The 15,473-nt window shown below is 33.6% G+C and overlaps 1 protein-coding gene across 1 annotated transcript in view; it reads right to left on the bottom strand.

The window, feature by feature from the left end:
* Nucleotides 1-15,473, bottom strand: part of LOC137643218 (DE-cadherin-like) — a 126,554-nt gene that overhangs the window by 105,744 nt on the left and 5,337 nt on the right. Inside the window, exons 2-9 of the mRNA XM_068376066.1 lie at nucleotides 14,085-14,174; nucleotides 12,775-12,889; nucleotides 10,639-10,780; nucleotides 9,954-9,971; nucleotides 9,635-9,658; nucleotides 9,221-9,315; nucleotides 8,657-8,776; nucleotides 8,096-8,239 (exon numbers count right to left, since the gene is read on the bottom strand). Of these exons, the coding sequence (XP_068232167.1) occupies nucleotides 8,096-8,239; nucleotides 8,657-8,776; nucleotides 9,221-9,315; nucleotides 9,635-9,658; nucleotides 9,954-9,971; nucleotides 10,639-10,780; nucleotides 12,775-12,889; nucleotides 14,085-14,174 (748 nt within the window). The remainder of the gene's footprint in view (nucleotides 1-8,095; nucleotides 8,240-8,656; nucleotides 8,777-9,220; nucleotides 9,316-9,634; nucleotides 9,659-9,953; nucleotides 9,972-10,638; nucleotides 10,781-12,774; nucleotides 12,890-14,084; nucleotides 14,175-15,473) is intronic.

A 15,473-nucleotide genomic window follows, 5' to 3' on the forward strand; every position in this document is an offset into this window, starting at 1 on the left:
CCCTATTGAGTCAATATGGATAAATATCAACACAACATCGTGTACAAATAGAAATAAATTTCTACCTCATACTTGGGATCGAACGCTAGCCCCTTCTAATGAAAGGCCAGGTCGAAACCAACCATGCCACGAGAGGCCATAAAAGATATCGGAACCTGACGCTACCCAGCTGTCCGAGGATTTACCTGGCGAGACATCAGTCTCTTACAGGCGAGTTTTACCCGATATCCCGGCCCACCACGTGACACAATTGGTAGTAATTCATTCAAATTACCCCTAATGAGTCAATATGGATATATATCAACACAACATCGTGTTCAAATAGAAATAAATTTCTACCTCATACTTGGGATTGAACGCTAGCCCCTTCTAATGAAAGGCCATGTCGAAACCAACCATGACACGAGAGGCCATAAAAGATATCGTAACCTGACGCTACTCAGCTGTCCGAGGATTTACCTGGCGAGACATCAGTCTCTTACCAGCGAGTTTTACCCGATATCCCGGCCCACCACGTGACACAATTGGTAGTAATTCATTCAAATTACCCCTAATGAGTCAATATGGATAAATATCAACATAACATCGTGTTCAAATAGAAATATATTTCTACCCCATACTTGGGATCGAACGCTAGCCCCTTCTAATGAAAGGCCAGGTCGAAACCAACCATGCCACGAGAGGCCATAAAAGATATCGGAACCTGACGCTACCCAGCTGTCCGAGGATTTACCTGGCGAGACATCAGTCTCTTACCAGCGAGTTTTACCCGATATCCCGGCCCACAACGTGCCACAATTGGTAGTAATTCATTCAAATTACCCCTAATGAGTCAATACAGCGTTCGTCCCCAGCTTACGTTTTTTTCACATTACAGTGTGGAATACGATGTTTTATCGTCCCCTCGTTACGACATTTTTCCCCACCTTACGGCATTGAATTCCAAAACTCAAACTTGGCGGTTTTTACGTGTATGACTGTGCGAGTCACTAGCCTACCACCACGCTCATACATCACTGCATACGTCACTAAGAAGCTGGTCTGCTATTGGTCGGCGTCATGGCGTCATTAAGATGGCAATACGCTATTGGCTGAAATCCCTCCCACAATGCCTGAGAGAGATGCTGCCTCTCTCTCTCTTTTTTATACGCACGCTCAGTTCAGAATCTCGTGTGCGTTTTGTAAAGACTTGATCTCGTGTGATTGCTTGTGATATCATATTTTTTGTGCATTTTAGTGCTTAATTATAAATCTAATTCGTTAGCCATGGGTCCCAAGATTGCTAGTGATGTTAAAGGGAGAAGTAAAAAGATGATTACAATAGAAACGAAGCTGGAGATAATAATGAAATATGAAGAAGGCATGCCCATCGTTACCCTCGCTAGTATGTATGGCCGTAACCAGTCTACAATTGGTACAATTATCAAGAACAAGGAAGTCATTAAAGCAAGTAAGTCTTCTAAAGGCATGACTGTCCTTGCCAGTGGAAGGACCTCAATAAACAACGAGATGGAAAGTCTCCTTCTTCTATGGATTAAAGAGAAGGAAATCGCAATCAGTAATTTCGAACAAGGCGACCGCCATCTTTGCCGATCTCGTGGAAGCCCAGAGAGACAGATGAGACGAAGGAATGTCGCAGCAAGCCCCCAAAGAGTTCAAGGCTTCTCATGGGTAGTTTGATCGCTTTAGGAAGAGGACTGGTATTCATTCAGTTGTCAGGCATGGAGAGGCGGCCAGTTCTGACAAGAAAGCAGCAGAAGAATTCCTCAAGAAGTTTGAGAAAGTAATTTCCAGAGAAGGCTACATTCCTCAGCAAGTGTTTAACTGTGATGAAATTGGCCTTTTCTGAAAGAAAATGCCCCGCCGTACATATATCCCACCTGAAAAAAAAGAAACTTCCTTGCCATAAACCGATGAAGGACAGACTTACGCTCGCATTTTGTGCAAATACCAGTGGGGGCTTGAAAATTAAGCCCCTACTGGTATACCACTCAAAGAATCCTCGTGCCATCAAGGCACAAAATATCACGAAGGAGAGGCTCTCGGTATTTTGGAAGTCTAACGCCAAGGCCTGGGTCACGAGGACCATATTTATTGAGTGGATAAACGTCTGCTTCGGTCCTGCTGTCAAGAACTTTTTAGAAGAGAACAATCTTCCTCTCAAATGTCTCCTGGTACTGGACAATGCCCCGGCTCACCCTCCTGGCCTCGAGTACATCATTCTTCTTGACTTCTCCTTCATCAAGCTTCTCTATCTGCCATCAAGCACCACCCCTCTCCTCCAGCCTATGGACCAGCAAGTGATTGCTAACTTTAAGAAGCTTTACACGAAGCATCTGTTCAAAAGATGCTTCGAAGTGACCGAAAGCACTCAACTCACCCTCCGTGAATTTTGGAAGGGGCATTTTGACACCGTTCAATGCCTGAAGATGATCGACAAAGCTTGGAATGAGGTTTAACGGCGCACCTTGAACTCCTCATGGAAGAAACTGGCCAGCTGTTGTAGCAGAACGAGACTTCGAAGGTTTCGATCCCTCAACCGAGGACGAGGCCGTTGATGATCCTGCCCCTGAGGGTGATGTTGAGGAAATAATTTCAATTAGGAGGTCCATGGGGCTTGTTGTCGATGAGGCTGACGTCCATACCCTCATCGAGGAGCACAAGGAGGAGCTTACGACTGAAGACTTGAAGGAGTTGGAGGCAATGCAGTTGACCATCATTCAAGAAGAGCACAGCTCTAGTGGTGGCAAGGACGGGGGGGGGGGAGACTGAAGAAACGACATCGGCAGAAATAAGGGAAGCTCTTGATTGGTATGAAAACCTTAGGAGTTCCATTGAAAAAAAAAAAAACACCCAGAAAAACTTCACACAAGTCGTTTTATGGAGAGTGTTAATGACAAGTGTATGAGTCATTTTAGAAATATGTTGAGGAATCGTCAGAAACAGGCTTCTTTGAATAGATATTTCTCCAAAGGAGATGTATCAGAAAGCAAAGATGATAATAGTGATTCTATTAAAAAAGCTAAAAAAGAGTAATTTTTTAAGTTCTAAAAAAAAGTCATAAAAAAAAAAATTCAAAAGACAAAAATAATAAAAAAAAGCATTTTTAATTTTCAGTGTTTAATAGTAAGAATAAATTTATTATTAAGTGTACATAACATAATTAGCATTGATACGTTTTTATATCTGCCGTCTCCTCCCCCCTCTGCCTCCACCCACTACCAGCTCAAGTCAGGTCACTCCAAAGGTAAATAAAATTTATTTTTTCCTTTACAGTACTGTACAGTATATAATTTTTATTTATCTTGTAATGTTATTTAATTATATACTGTACAGTACATGTATATTATATATAAGTATACTGTAGTACAGTGCTTACTAAACTATTTTGTTACATACTAATTTTCAATGTTTTTTACGTGGGGTTTTGCACGCATTAGCTATTCTATTGCCCGCCATACGACATTTTCACCATACGATACCAACTCCGGAACGGATTAATGTCGTATGGTGAGGGCCTACTGTATATATATACACATACACATGTGTAATAAATAAGTAAATAAATATATATATATATATATATATATATATATATATATATATATATATATATATATATATATATATATGTGTGTGTATATATATGTATATATATACATACATGCCTACATATATATATACCTATACATATATAATATATATATATATGTATATATATATATATATATATATATATATATATATATATATATATATATATACATGGGCGTAGGAGTAGGGGCTGGGGATTAACCCACGAATATTTTTGTCGGAAATTTACTCGTTCATCTTTTAAGTCAGTAAAGATGAAAATATGTTAAATTTCATAAATTCAATAACTCAAAAAAGATTTGAAGATGCTGAATAGCATATACTTCGCAAATCATTAAAATTATCTTTGAGCAACAATTCCTCGACATACAGTACATTTCCATGTTAGAGTAAGATATTGTTCTTCTCATATATATATATATATATATATATATATATATATATATATATATATTACGTTATATATATATATATATATATATATATATATATATATATATATATATATATATATATATATATATTATATATATATACTGTATATATACATATATAGACATATATACACATGTATAAATATATATACATATATATATATATATATATATATATATATATATATATATATATGTGTATGTATATATATATATATATATATATATATATATATATATATATTTATATATATGTATATATATATATATATATATATATATATATATATATATATTATTACTAGCTAAACCACAACCCTAGGTGGGAAAGCAAGATGCTATAAGCCCAAGGGCTCCAACAAGGAAAAATAGCCCAATGAGGATAGGAAATATGGAAATAAACAAGAGTTATAAGTAGTCATGAAAATTAAAATATATTTTAAAAACATCAACAACATTAAAACAGGTATTCTATATATAAACTATAATAGGACTTATGTAAGCCTGTTCAACATAAAAACATTTGCTGCGATTTTGAACTTTAGACATTCTACTGATTCAGCTACCCGATTAGGAAGACCATTCCACAACTTGGTTACAGCTGGAATAAAACTTCTAGAGTACTGTGTAGTATTGAGCCTCAGGATGGAGAAGGTCTGACTATTAGAATTAACTGCATACTTAGTATTACAAACAGGATGGAACTCTCCAGGAAGATCTGCATGTAAAGGATGGTCAGAATTATACAAAATCCTATGTATCATGCATAATGAACTAATTGAACGACAATGTCAGAGAATAATATCTAGATCAGGAATAAGAAATTTAATAGACCAAAGTTCCTGTCCAACAAATTAAGATGAGAATCAGCAGCTGAAGACGAGACAGGAGAACAAAACTCGAAACTCTCCCTGTCTTACTCCTTTCTCGATCGAAATTTCCTATCTTTATTTAGCTTTAGGATATTTGTATTGTTTTCAAGTTCTAACATAAGATTCATATATTCCTTTTCTTTGAAGGGCTTTAATTACTGCTGAAGTTTTAACAGAATTAAAAGCTTTCTCATAGTCTGTAAATGCCACACATAATTGTTTGTCATATATTCTTTGTTGATTTTTTCAATGGGTGCCTGCTCTCTTGAAATTGGTCCATACATAAAACCACACATGAGCATAGAGACAACATTTGGTGCGTTGCTTCACAGTTTTATGGAGGGAACTTAAGCCATTGAATAAAGAATGAATCAGTATAAATAAAAGGGATAAAATAGAGGCAAATAAATCCAACTGTCTTTCTATTTGGCCTAATATGATAGTTGTAGTATATTTCGAGGAGTAAACTTATTGAGCGGTAATTTATCAGGTCTCTTGTCTCCATTTTCGTGAACTAATATAATGGTACTTTTTCCAAGATGTTGGTATAGAGCATTCTTGCAGGCATTTTGTGTAAAGTTCAGCTAGTGTTACTACAATGGAATCTCCTTCTATTATCAAATCAATTGTTAGGCTGCTTTGCCTCTTTTAATGTCTTTTAATGCTTTCTTTACTTCGCTTACTGTTTGTTACATTTGATATCGGCTCAGGAGTTTCATTGTTTCAATTGGTAATTTTATTTCTTGTATAGCTATTGTATAGAAATCCTTTAAAATTTTCATCACTCTATCCGTACTATTGATCACTTTTTCCTTTTCAGACTTTAAATCAAACATCTGTTGGCACCCGGTTCCAAGTCTAGTTTTCATCAATTTTATGTTTTCCCCTCTCCAGTGCTATATATATATATATATATATATATATATATATATATATATATATATATATATATATATATATATATATATATTTATATATATATATATATATATATATATATATATATATATATATATATATATATATATATATTTATATATATATATATATATATATATATATATATATATATATATATATATATATATATATATACAGTATACATATATATACATATATATGTATGTATATATGTATGTATGTATGTATGTATGTATTTATATATAGCTGCAAGCATGATGAGAGCAAAAGACAGAATCAGCAGCTTTCCCTACATCACTAATAGATGTTTCCCTCTGTAAGACATAATACCTGAAAATGGGAACCCATCTTACACACTCTCTCTCTCTCTCTCTCTCTCTCTCTCTCTCTCTCTCTCTCTCTCTCTCTCTCTCTCTCTCTCTCTCTCTCTCGCTAAACATTCGACGATGAAGACGATAAACCCGTCTTCCCCAGGCCTATCTGACACACCAATTCCATCCCAGTGGTCACCGCCAAGAGATGGATTAGCTTTGTGATATCACAATTTAACTCTCACTCCCCTATAAACTAATATTGCAATGCTACGGACTGTTCAAAGAACAAGTGGCTATGCTGGTACAAGACCAGCTTAATCTAAAACAGAAACTGCCTTTGTAATACATCGTACGCTGTCAATGAGTAGAGTCTGAACAAATGAATGTTGGACAATCATAAAGCAATTATAAAGATTGAATTAGAAACAAGCTGCAGTTAAAAGGCATTTCCCTTTGATAACATTGCATTAAGAGAGGGTCTCCTCTGTAATTATTATTGTTTTATTATTACTGCCAATATATTTTTCCCATTGACTGCTCGTTTTCCTGATTACAGAAAAATAAAATGTGTAGAAATTTTAGACCATTTTACAAAAGGGGGGCCAAGAGATAAACTGCATATTGTTATGTTTTTAGATATATGTGGATCTTGATTACATACATTTCTATAACTGTTAGGTGTGGACAACTAGGCCTTCTAATACTATTAATGTTATATTATTTCTTATACGGCCCGCAAATAGTTCCTAGAAAAGACCCAAAAGTTCAATGCAGGTCATACAGCCATTTTTTTTTCATTCTGATATATTTCATTATCTCTAATATGTAGTAATAATAACAAAAGAAAATTCACATGTCAAGCTATTATTGAGAATCGAACGTAGAGTGCTGTCAAACAATTTCAAATTAGTTTCCAGCCCATTAAAGAATCAACAAACGAATTGAATAAAACTGCATAAAAACAGGCACTTAAAATAAATCGAATTTACGTACAAACAAAAGAGAAAAATTTTCTGATGTTTGTTTTCATGCAAGGAAACTCGAACCCAATCCAGAAGAAGGCCTTGATACAAAGGCTATGATCAACAAAAGGCATAAGAACAACGCGCTTAAACGTGACACTTTCCATGACCCAGCTTACATGACGTGCAATACATTCCATAAATAAACCAGACGCCATTGAAAAAGGATTTTAGCGTTCATAAATATTTACATTTAACAATAATTTTTGTAGAAGTATTCGTAATAGACTGCTATACATTTAGCTACTATCATTGAAATGAATGAGTTTAGTGAAGTATTAAGTACCATTACTAGACTCTCGTGAGGATCGTAGAGGGATTTATTTTCTTAAGTAATATGCAAAGACTGGAGCTAGATAGAGTCTCAGAAGATGGAAAACCAAGTAGGGTTAGACCAAAGAATCAGATGAAAAGTAGAAGGCAGAGAGCAATGTAGCTGTCGCCTAAAGAACGTAGGATTTGCCTAGATAATAGAGAGAGAAAAGGAAAGGTTGGAAGGTGATACAAATATAAGTTGAAAAAGGTTATTCAAGAGAAAGTGAATGAAATGGAATAAATAAACAAAGACAAACGCCTTCAATATAAATGCTCAAAGCCTGTAATTGTTCGCATACATAAATGTAAGCACATAAATAAGTAAGATCCATAATTTCTCTCTCTCTCTCTCTCTCTCTCTCTCTCTCTCTCTCTCTCAATCATAAACTCTAGTGAAACACACATGAAGGCGTAAACACACACATACATACATACATACATATATATATATATATATATATATATATATATATATATATATATATATATATATATATATATATACATATATATATATATATATATATATATATATATATATATATATATATATATATATATATATATATATATATATATATGAACGTAGACACTTCAAAGGAGAAATTCGCATTGTGCAATACCTGTTGATCGAATACCGGTGGGTTATCGTTAATGTCCTCGACGATGACCTTGAAGGAACAGGAATCCTGGTGCGCCCCAGAACTACCGTCACTGGCCACCACCGTCAGGTAAAACTCCTTGTCCTCCTTGTCTCGGTCAAGGCGCTGAAAGTGGAAAGCAAGACATATTGGTGTTCATTTATGTTGCTGCTTAAAGGAATAATCAATCATTTGAATACTGTCTGCGCGTACATCGAAGGTCCCACGAGCTTCTTTTGTTAGAATAGGCTTTCATCACCTATGGAAACTATTTCCTTGACTTTATTTTGATAATAGGGTTTCCCTTCGCTAAATTTCCTGTATATTTTATTATCATTTTTACCTAATGTTTATTTTTAAAGCTCTTACATAGATTGATATAGTTGTGTTTCAATTAGAAATGACTGTGAAGAAAAAAAGAAAAAGGAACGAGGTTAAAATTATGCGGACAAGCAAAAAACTCTTTATCTGATAGAGGTCGAGGATCCCCAATTATAGATTCCTAGATGGAAGAAACAAAATATTTATATATTATCTACTCACTTTGGTCGTAGATATTTGTCCATGTTGATTGGAAGACTGAATGGTGAACCTTCCAAAGTCATTCAAGAGGTCATAGGATACGACGTGGCTGCGGCCTCGGTCTTCGTCTGTCGCCAGCACCTTCGAGGGAAATAACTGTTATTTGAATTCCTTCACGGAAAGCGCTGACAACCGAATCGATTGCTCAAGCATTTTTGGGGAGACAACGTCGTCCCTTAACTTTGACATATGAAAGACATGCTTCAATTGCCTCAAATTCTTTTCCCATTCACTTATAAATTTTCATCTTCTCTCTCTCTCTCTCTCTCTCTCTCTCTCTCTCTCTCTCTCTCTCTCTCTCTCTCCTCTCTCTCTCTCTCTCTCGGATACGCAGGAGATACTATACTGTTCACATCCACCCCATTTGTATAAAGCTCTGTCCTTTACATATTGCATTCACTTCACACTACTAAATAAATGCTCTCTCTCTCTCTCTCTCTCTCTCTCTCTCTCTCTCTCTCTCTCTCTCTCTCTCTCTCTCTCTCTCTCTCTCTCTCTCTCAGTCACGGTGGACCCATCACTCACCATGAGCACAGGAGTTCCCTCCGTCATATTCTCCTTGACGTGAATGCCGTCATAATCGGCGCATTCATGGAAGATGGGCTTGTGGCTACTCTCATCTGCAACGAAATGTGTCGGCATCATTTATAGGGACTCTCCATCATAGAATAGCTTACTTCAACCTTAATTAACTGAATAAGTTTTACAATTATCTTTTACTCCATCTTGCATTGATACTTCTGTTATTTCATGATATTAAGGAGTCTGTTAAAAGTGATGGACAGAACAGGCTTATCTGTATGACTGTATAAAGAATTTCAGTATACTATTCATGTTCTATAATACCTTTCCTATTACTTTACAATTACTTATTCATTTTGTTAATTTTCATCGGTAAACTTTATGCCATAAGAATAATTGTCAGAATAAAATCCTTACCTTCGGGTTTCTGCACAAGGAGTGCTGTGAAAAATAACAACAATAGCAGGGGGAAATAATCATTAATATTTTAATTAATTAAAAATTCCATTTAAAACTACAGCGGCTACGATTTATTTTCATTATTATTATAGTGACCATCATCACAAAGGCCCTCTCATATTATCACCACTATCAATATTCTAGTTGTTAACATCGATAAAAGCATTGCCATCGGTAATGTTATATCAGTAAATTATTTATAGGATACTGAAAGTAAGTAGATAATTTCTCATAAAAGTCCCTATGAAGGTAAAATACAAAAGGCTTAATTACTCACCATAGGACGGATTGGTAGCTAGAGAGAGAGAGAGAGAGAGAGAGAGAGAGAGAGAGAAGAGAGAGAGAGAGAGAGAGAGAGAGATTAAAATGGTTTTTAACGAAATCATATCAACAGATAATCCATATTCAAAATACAATGTCGAACATTGTTGCCAGAGCTCAACTTGTACTGCATATATAAGATGGAAATCTATATAATACTTGCAATTGAGATTTTACAGTATTCAATGAAAAGTTGACTCACACCCTAATTCAGTTTAGCGCAAAAAAAAAAAAATATATATATATATATATATATATATATATATATATATATATATATATATATATATATATACTGTATATATATATATAAATATATATATATATACCATATATATACATATATATATATATATATATATATATATATATATATATATATATATATATATATAAATATATGTATATATATATGTACATATATATATATATATATATATATATATATATATATATATATATATATATACATATATATACATACATATATATATATATATATATATATATATATATATATATATATATATATATATATATATATTGATTATCAATATTTCCAGGAATAAAAATGAATTCCAAATCGTATGTAATCTGCTTTTTCATGACAGATGGGGAGATTGAGATGGGACTCTGCTTACCAATGAGATAGACGGTTACCGGCGTTATTGTGACATGGCCGGCAAAGTCAACAGCTCCCACTCGGAAATCGTAGGTCCTTTTATGGAGAGTATTCAGGATCCGTCCAATTCTGATGATGCCCCTTTCTCCATCAATGGTGAACTGAATGGTGGAAAGGACAAAAACGAATCAATTTATTCTTTTGATGTCATTCGGTGATTATTATACGGTATTATATATATACGTGTGTATATGTGTGTACATATGTATATATACACGTACATATAAGTGTGTATACACATATATATATATATATATATATATATATATATATATATATATATATATATATATACACGAAGGTAATTAAGAGCTTTGTATTAATGTTAACTTTAAGTAGAGTAGAGAGACGATCTAAGAGGGGCATTAGGCTCCCCTGTTTAGTAAGGACACGGTGGTTAATGTGGGGTTAGATGGAAATGCCTTTGACTCTAAATTTCCTTAAAAATCAGGCACACCCCTGATCCCAGTCGCCATAGAAAATACGGTTGTAAAGTAGAAGCGGCAATGCTAATTATGTGCAGTTTATAAACTATAAACTGTACATATATATATATATATATATATATATATATATATATATATATATATATATATATATATGCATATATGCATATACATGCATATATATATATATATATATATATATATATATATATATATGTGTGTGTGTGTGTGTGTGTGTATATATGTGTGTATAAATATATATATATGTATGTGTATATATGTATATATATAGATATATATATATATATATATATGTATATATTATATAAATATATATACATATATATATGTATATATGTATATACAGTATAAATATATATATATATATATATATATATATATATATATATATATATATATATATATATATATATATATATATACAGAGAGAGAGAGAGAGAGAGAGAGAGAGAGAGAGAGAGAGAGAGAGAGAGAGAGAGAGAGATTTTATATATATATATATATATATATATATATATATATGTGTGTGTGTGTGTGTGTGTGTGTATGTATAAATATATATCATCATCTCCTCCTACGCCTACGACGCAAATGGCCTCGGTCAGTAGTCTTTATCTTGAGCTTTTAATTCAATACTTTTCCATTCATCAACTCCTACTTCACGCTTCATAGTTTTCAGCCATATAGGCCTGGGTTTTACAGCTCTTCTAGTGTCTTGTGGAGCCAGCTAAACGATTGGTGAACTAATGTCTCTTGTGGAGTGTGAAGAGCGTGCCCAAACCATCTCCATCTACCGCTCATCATGATCTCATCCACATCCACTTATGGTTTTTCTTCTAAACCTATCTTTCTATTTAACTCCCAATATTTTTCTGAGAGCATTGTTCTCAAATATACAAAATCTGTTAGATATTGTTTCATTGTCATACCAAGACATATGTCCATACAGTAAAACCGATCTCACTAAACTGATATATATTATGATTTTTATATTAATTTCAGGAGATTTTATTTCCAAATTTCATATAATCTAGCCATCGTTGGATTTGATTTTTTTGATTTTCCATTAAACTCCAATTCTAAAGACCCAGTATTAGAGATCACAGTTCCCCTCCAATGATGTTTCATTTTCCATTGCATATTCCGTTCTCATCGTCTTTGTCTTTCCTCTATTTATCTAGAGCCCAACCTCGTGTGATATTTCATACATTCTGGAATATCTAGGTTCACTTTTTCTTCTTTCGAAATCTACTGACTCTTCTATGTGTACTTTATCAGATGAATCACATGATAGTGTATATATACATTCTTTATTGGCTGCAGTTTCTTTCCAGGATTTTGCCAACACTTCTGTAAGTTTTTTTTTTTTTTTCTAACTAGTCTATAACTTGACATGTTGTCTGGATCTGTTCGAGTAATGATAAGAAGACATTCATCAACTCTTAGAAATGGCTCTTTTTTCTTTGTAACATAATAGGTGTGCCTTTTCAATAAACCCAAAAGGCTTTTGCAAAATCTAGATAGATCACATCTGTGTCTTTTGCTGGAGAGAGAGAGAGAGAGAGAGAGAGAGAGAGAGAGAGAGAGAGAGAGAGAGAGAGAGAGAGAGACGCGTTAATAATACTCACAATTAATTGGATCGTCAGCGTGTATTCCTGGATGGTCTCAAAATCCAAATTCCTTGAGGCGACAAAAACCGTCACACCTGTGCTATCGTGACACTCCTCCGAATGCTCCTGTCGTCTGTGGACACCAGTGAGATATAGCTATTAGAGTAATGTGAGAATCACTTTATTATTCTTCACCATAAGCATGCCAGGGTCCTTTGCGAATGAAGTCAGTGGAATGCAAACCTTGTTATTTGTTATCATATTCAATTACCAGTTTTCTTTCACATTTGGAAATCCTTCCAAATGTTCATTACTGTCATTGAAATAATCTCAAGACTTCATTACCATTCATTTAGGAAATAAGCGGACCCTAATTTTCATAAATTGAAATTTCGGTAAATTGCTATGATGTTTATAAAAATTCTAGGACTGCACGGTTGCAGATAGTTACCAGACTTAATCACAGATAGAATATTGATTTTATTGCCTGTAGATCATTAGATAAAAACTCCATTACTACTATGTTGGTTAAAAATCTTTCAAAAATAGTACAAATAGAAGAATTAAAGACCCGCACATACAAATTCAAATGTATTGACAGTGTGTTCCCTTAACGGGCAGAACTAAATTCATCACCTAACAAAATAAAAGAATAAATTATTAATTATACAAAAAACGACGAATTTTTCTCCATTACGAATGTATGAGATTCTGAGCTTTTTTATTCTACGGATCGATAGGAAACTTAGAAAAATACAATCCAAATTGCATCTATATATCATGTGTCACTAAACATTAATATTCAAGAAAAAGTGGGCAAAGAAGGAAATATATTACTGAACGAAGTGCTAAATAATTTATTCTTCCATTAAAGAGTTACCTCAATAAGTCATAAAGGATAAAGTTCATCTTCTCTGGATTATCATATCAAAGTTGAGGAATAATTTTTCATGACTTTCTTGAAGCATCCAAAATATAGTGCAGTTTGATATTGAACTAAATATTACAATCGATAAATAATTCAACCACCAAATTTCTTCTGGTCTTGAGAGAGAGAGAGAGAGAGAGAGAGAGAGAGAGAGAGAGAGAGAGAGAGAGAGAGAGAGAGAGAGAGAGGGGGGGTTACCCTTTCCGAGTTTAAAAATATAAAATAGCTAGAGAAATCTTCAAAATCTGAACAATGTTAACGTGTCCCCTTTGTATTTCTATAATGGTGAAAATTTTGACATTTTTTTTTTCTATTCTACTCAAGAATAAATAGGTATGTATTTATACATTGTGCTTTTAATAAACAAAGAGCATGTTATGCATTGTGCGTTATTACTCACCTGATGGCAAATGTCCCATCGGAATTAGTATCTGGCGTGTTGCCGTTCAGTAGGGTGAAGTAAACGAGCGAGCTGTCTGCCAGATTAGACCTAAAAGGAAAAATAAAGGAATCTTGGGACAAGGAACTTTGAAGATTAATGATCGTGAAGAACGATTTCGTATTCAGATGATTCTTAATAAAATCAAAGGAAGCCGTTGTCAATGAAGGCATGAAATTTGAGAATTATGTAAATGAAATTATAATTTAGAAAAAAAAAATCAAAGTTCTGATAAGTACACATACGGTAGATAATTCTTCAGAATTCTCAGGTGATATGTAACTTGAAACATTCTTCATGTACCGAATGATTCTTAACTTAGCTAGGGATTGGAGAATTGTGTAAAGTAACTGTAAATCTAAAACATCAAACGCTAAGATTTTTGGTATGAGAGTAAACCGTGAATTCCATATTATGTCTGCCCTATGAAGAATTATGATAACAAAATAAAGAAAAATACAGCTAGGAAGATGAAAATGAACATAGATTAGGTGCACAAAAAAGCCAAGCCACTCAATTAATATTCTACTATACTCTTTTCCCATTTGCTAATAATCTGATTGCCTTACTACTCATTTTCCATTTGACAGTAACTTTTACATTTTTACATCATTCACACCCACCACTCTATATAATTCGTATTCCACAAATCTTCAAACTTTTCACTAAATCGTCACTCATGGGCCTTCTCCTCAAAGTACGTTTTCGGTTTTCTTATTATATTCTAAAATTTGTGCGTGTATTATTTGTTCCATGTACTTACATGTATTTGATTTCTCTAAAGTAACTGTTTCAATCCATAACTACTTGTAAAATTCATCCCACTTTTTTAACGTACTTAATCCCTGACTAAGGATTCATGCTCTTGAATACCCTGCCAAAATGAGCTCTTTTGTCCTCCCCTGCAATTTAAAGTCCCATTATTTCCCTATAAAACTTTACATTTTACTTTACTTCCATTGAGTGTTTCGTATTAAAAGCTCCATGCGGAATCAGAGACCCCATACCTGCTTTTTATATTGTAAACATAAATTCCTTCCATTTCAGCACCTTCAACCCTTTCTTAATACTTTTTCCCTTTATTTTAATCTCACTTGTTTTTCACCAATTCGCTAGTCTAACCTTCGTTTACAACTCAATTTGGAATATTTAGCTCCAAATAGAACTACATTATTTACCTTTTCTTTTGTTTCAGGAAAAAATAATGCTTAGATTTAACCCTAGTAACGATCCATCTCACCATTATATCTATCCTTTTCCTGTTCCATCAACTCTGATTACCACATAATCTAGTTTCCCTCACTTGTATCTGCTTTCCTAAGCACGCCATGTACACATAGCAAATCTTAA

Source organism: Palaemon carinicauda, chromosome 6, assembly GCF_036898095.1.
Source record: "Palaemon carinicauda isolate YSFRI2023 chromosome 6, ASM3689809v2, whole genome shotgun sequence".
Classification (NCBI taxonomy): Eukaryota; Metazoa; Arthropoda; class Malacostraca; order Decapoda; family Palaemonidae; genus Palaemon; species Palaemon carinicauda.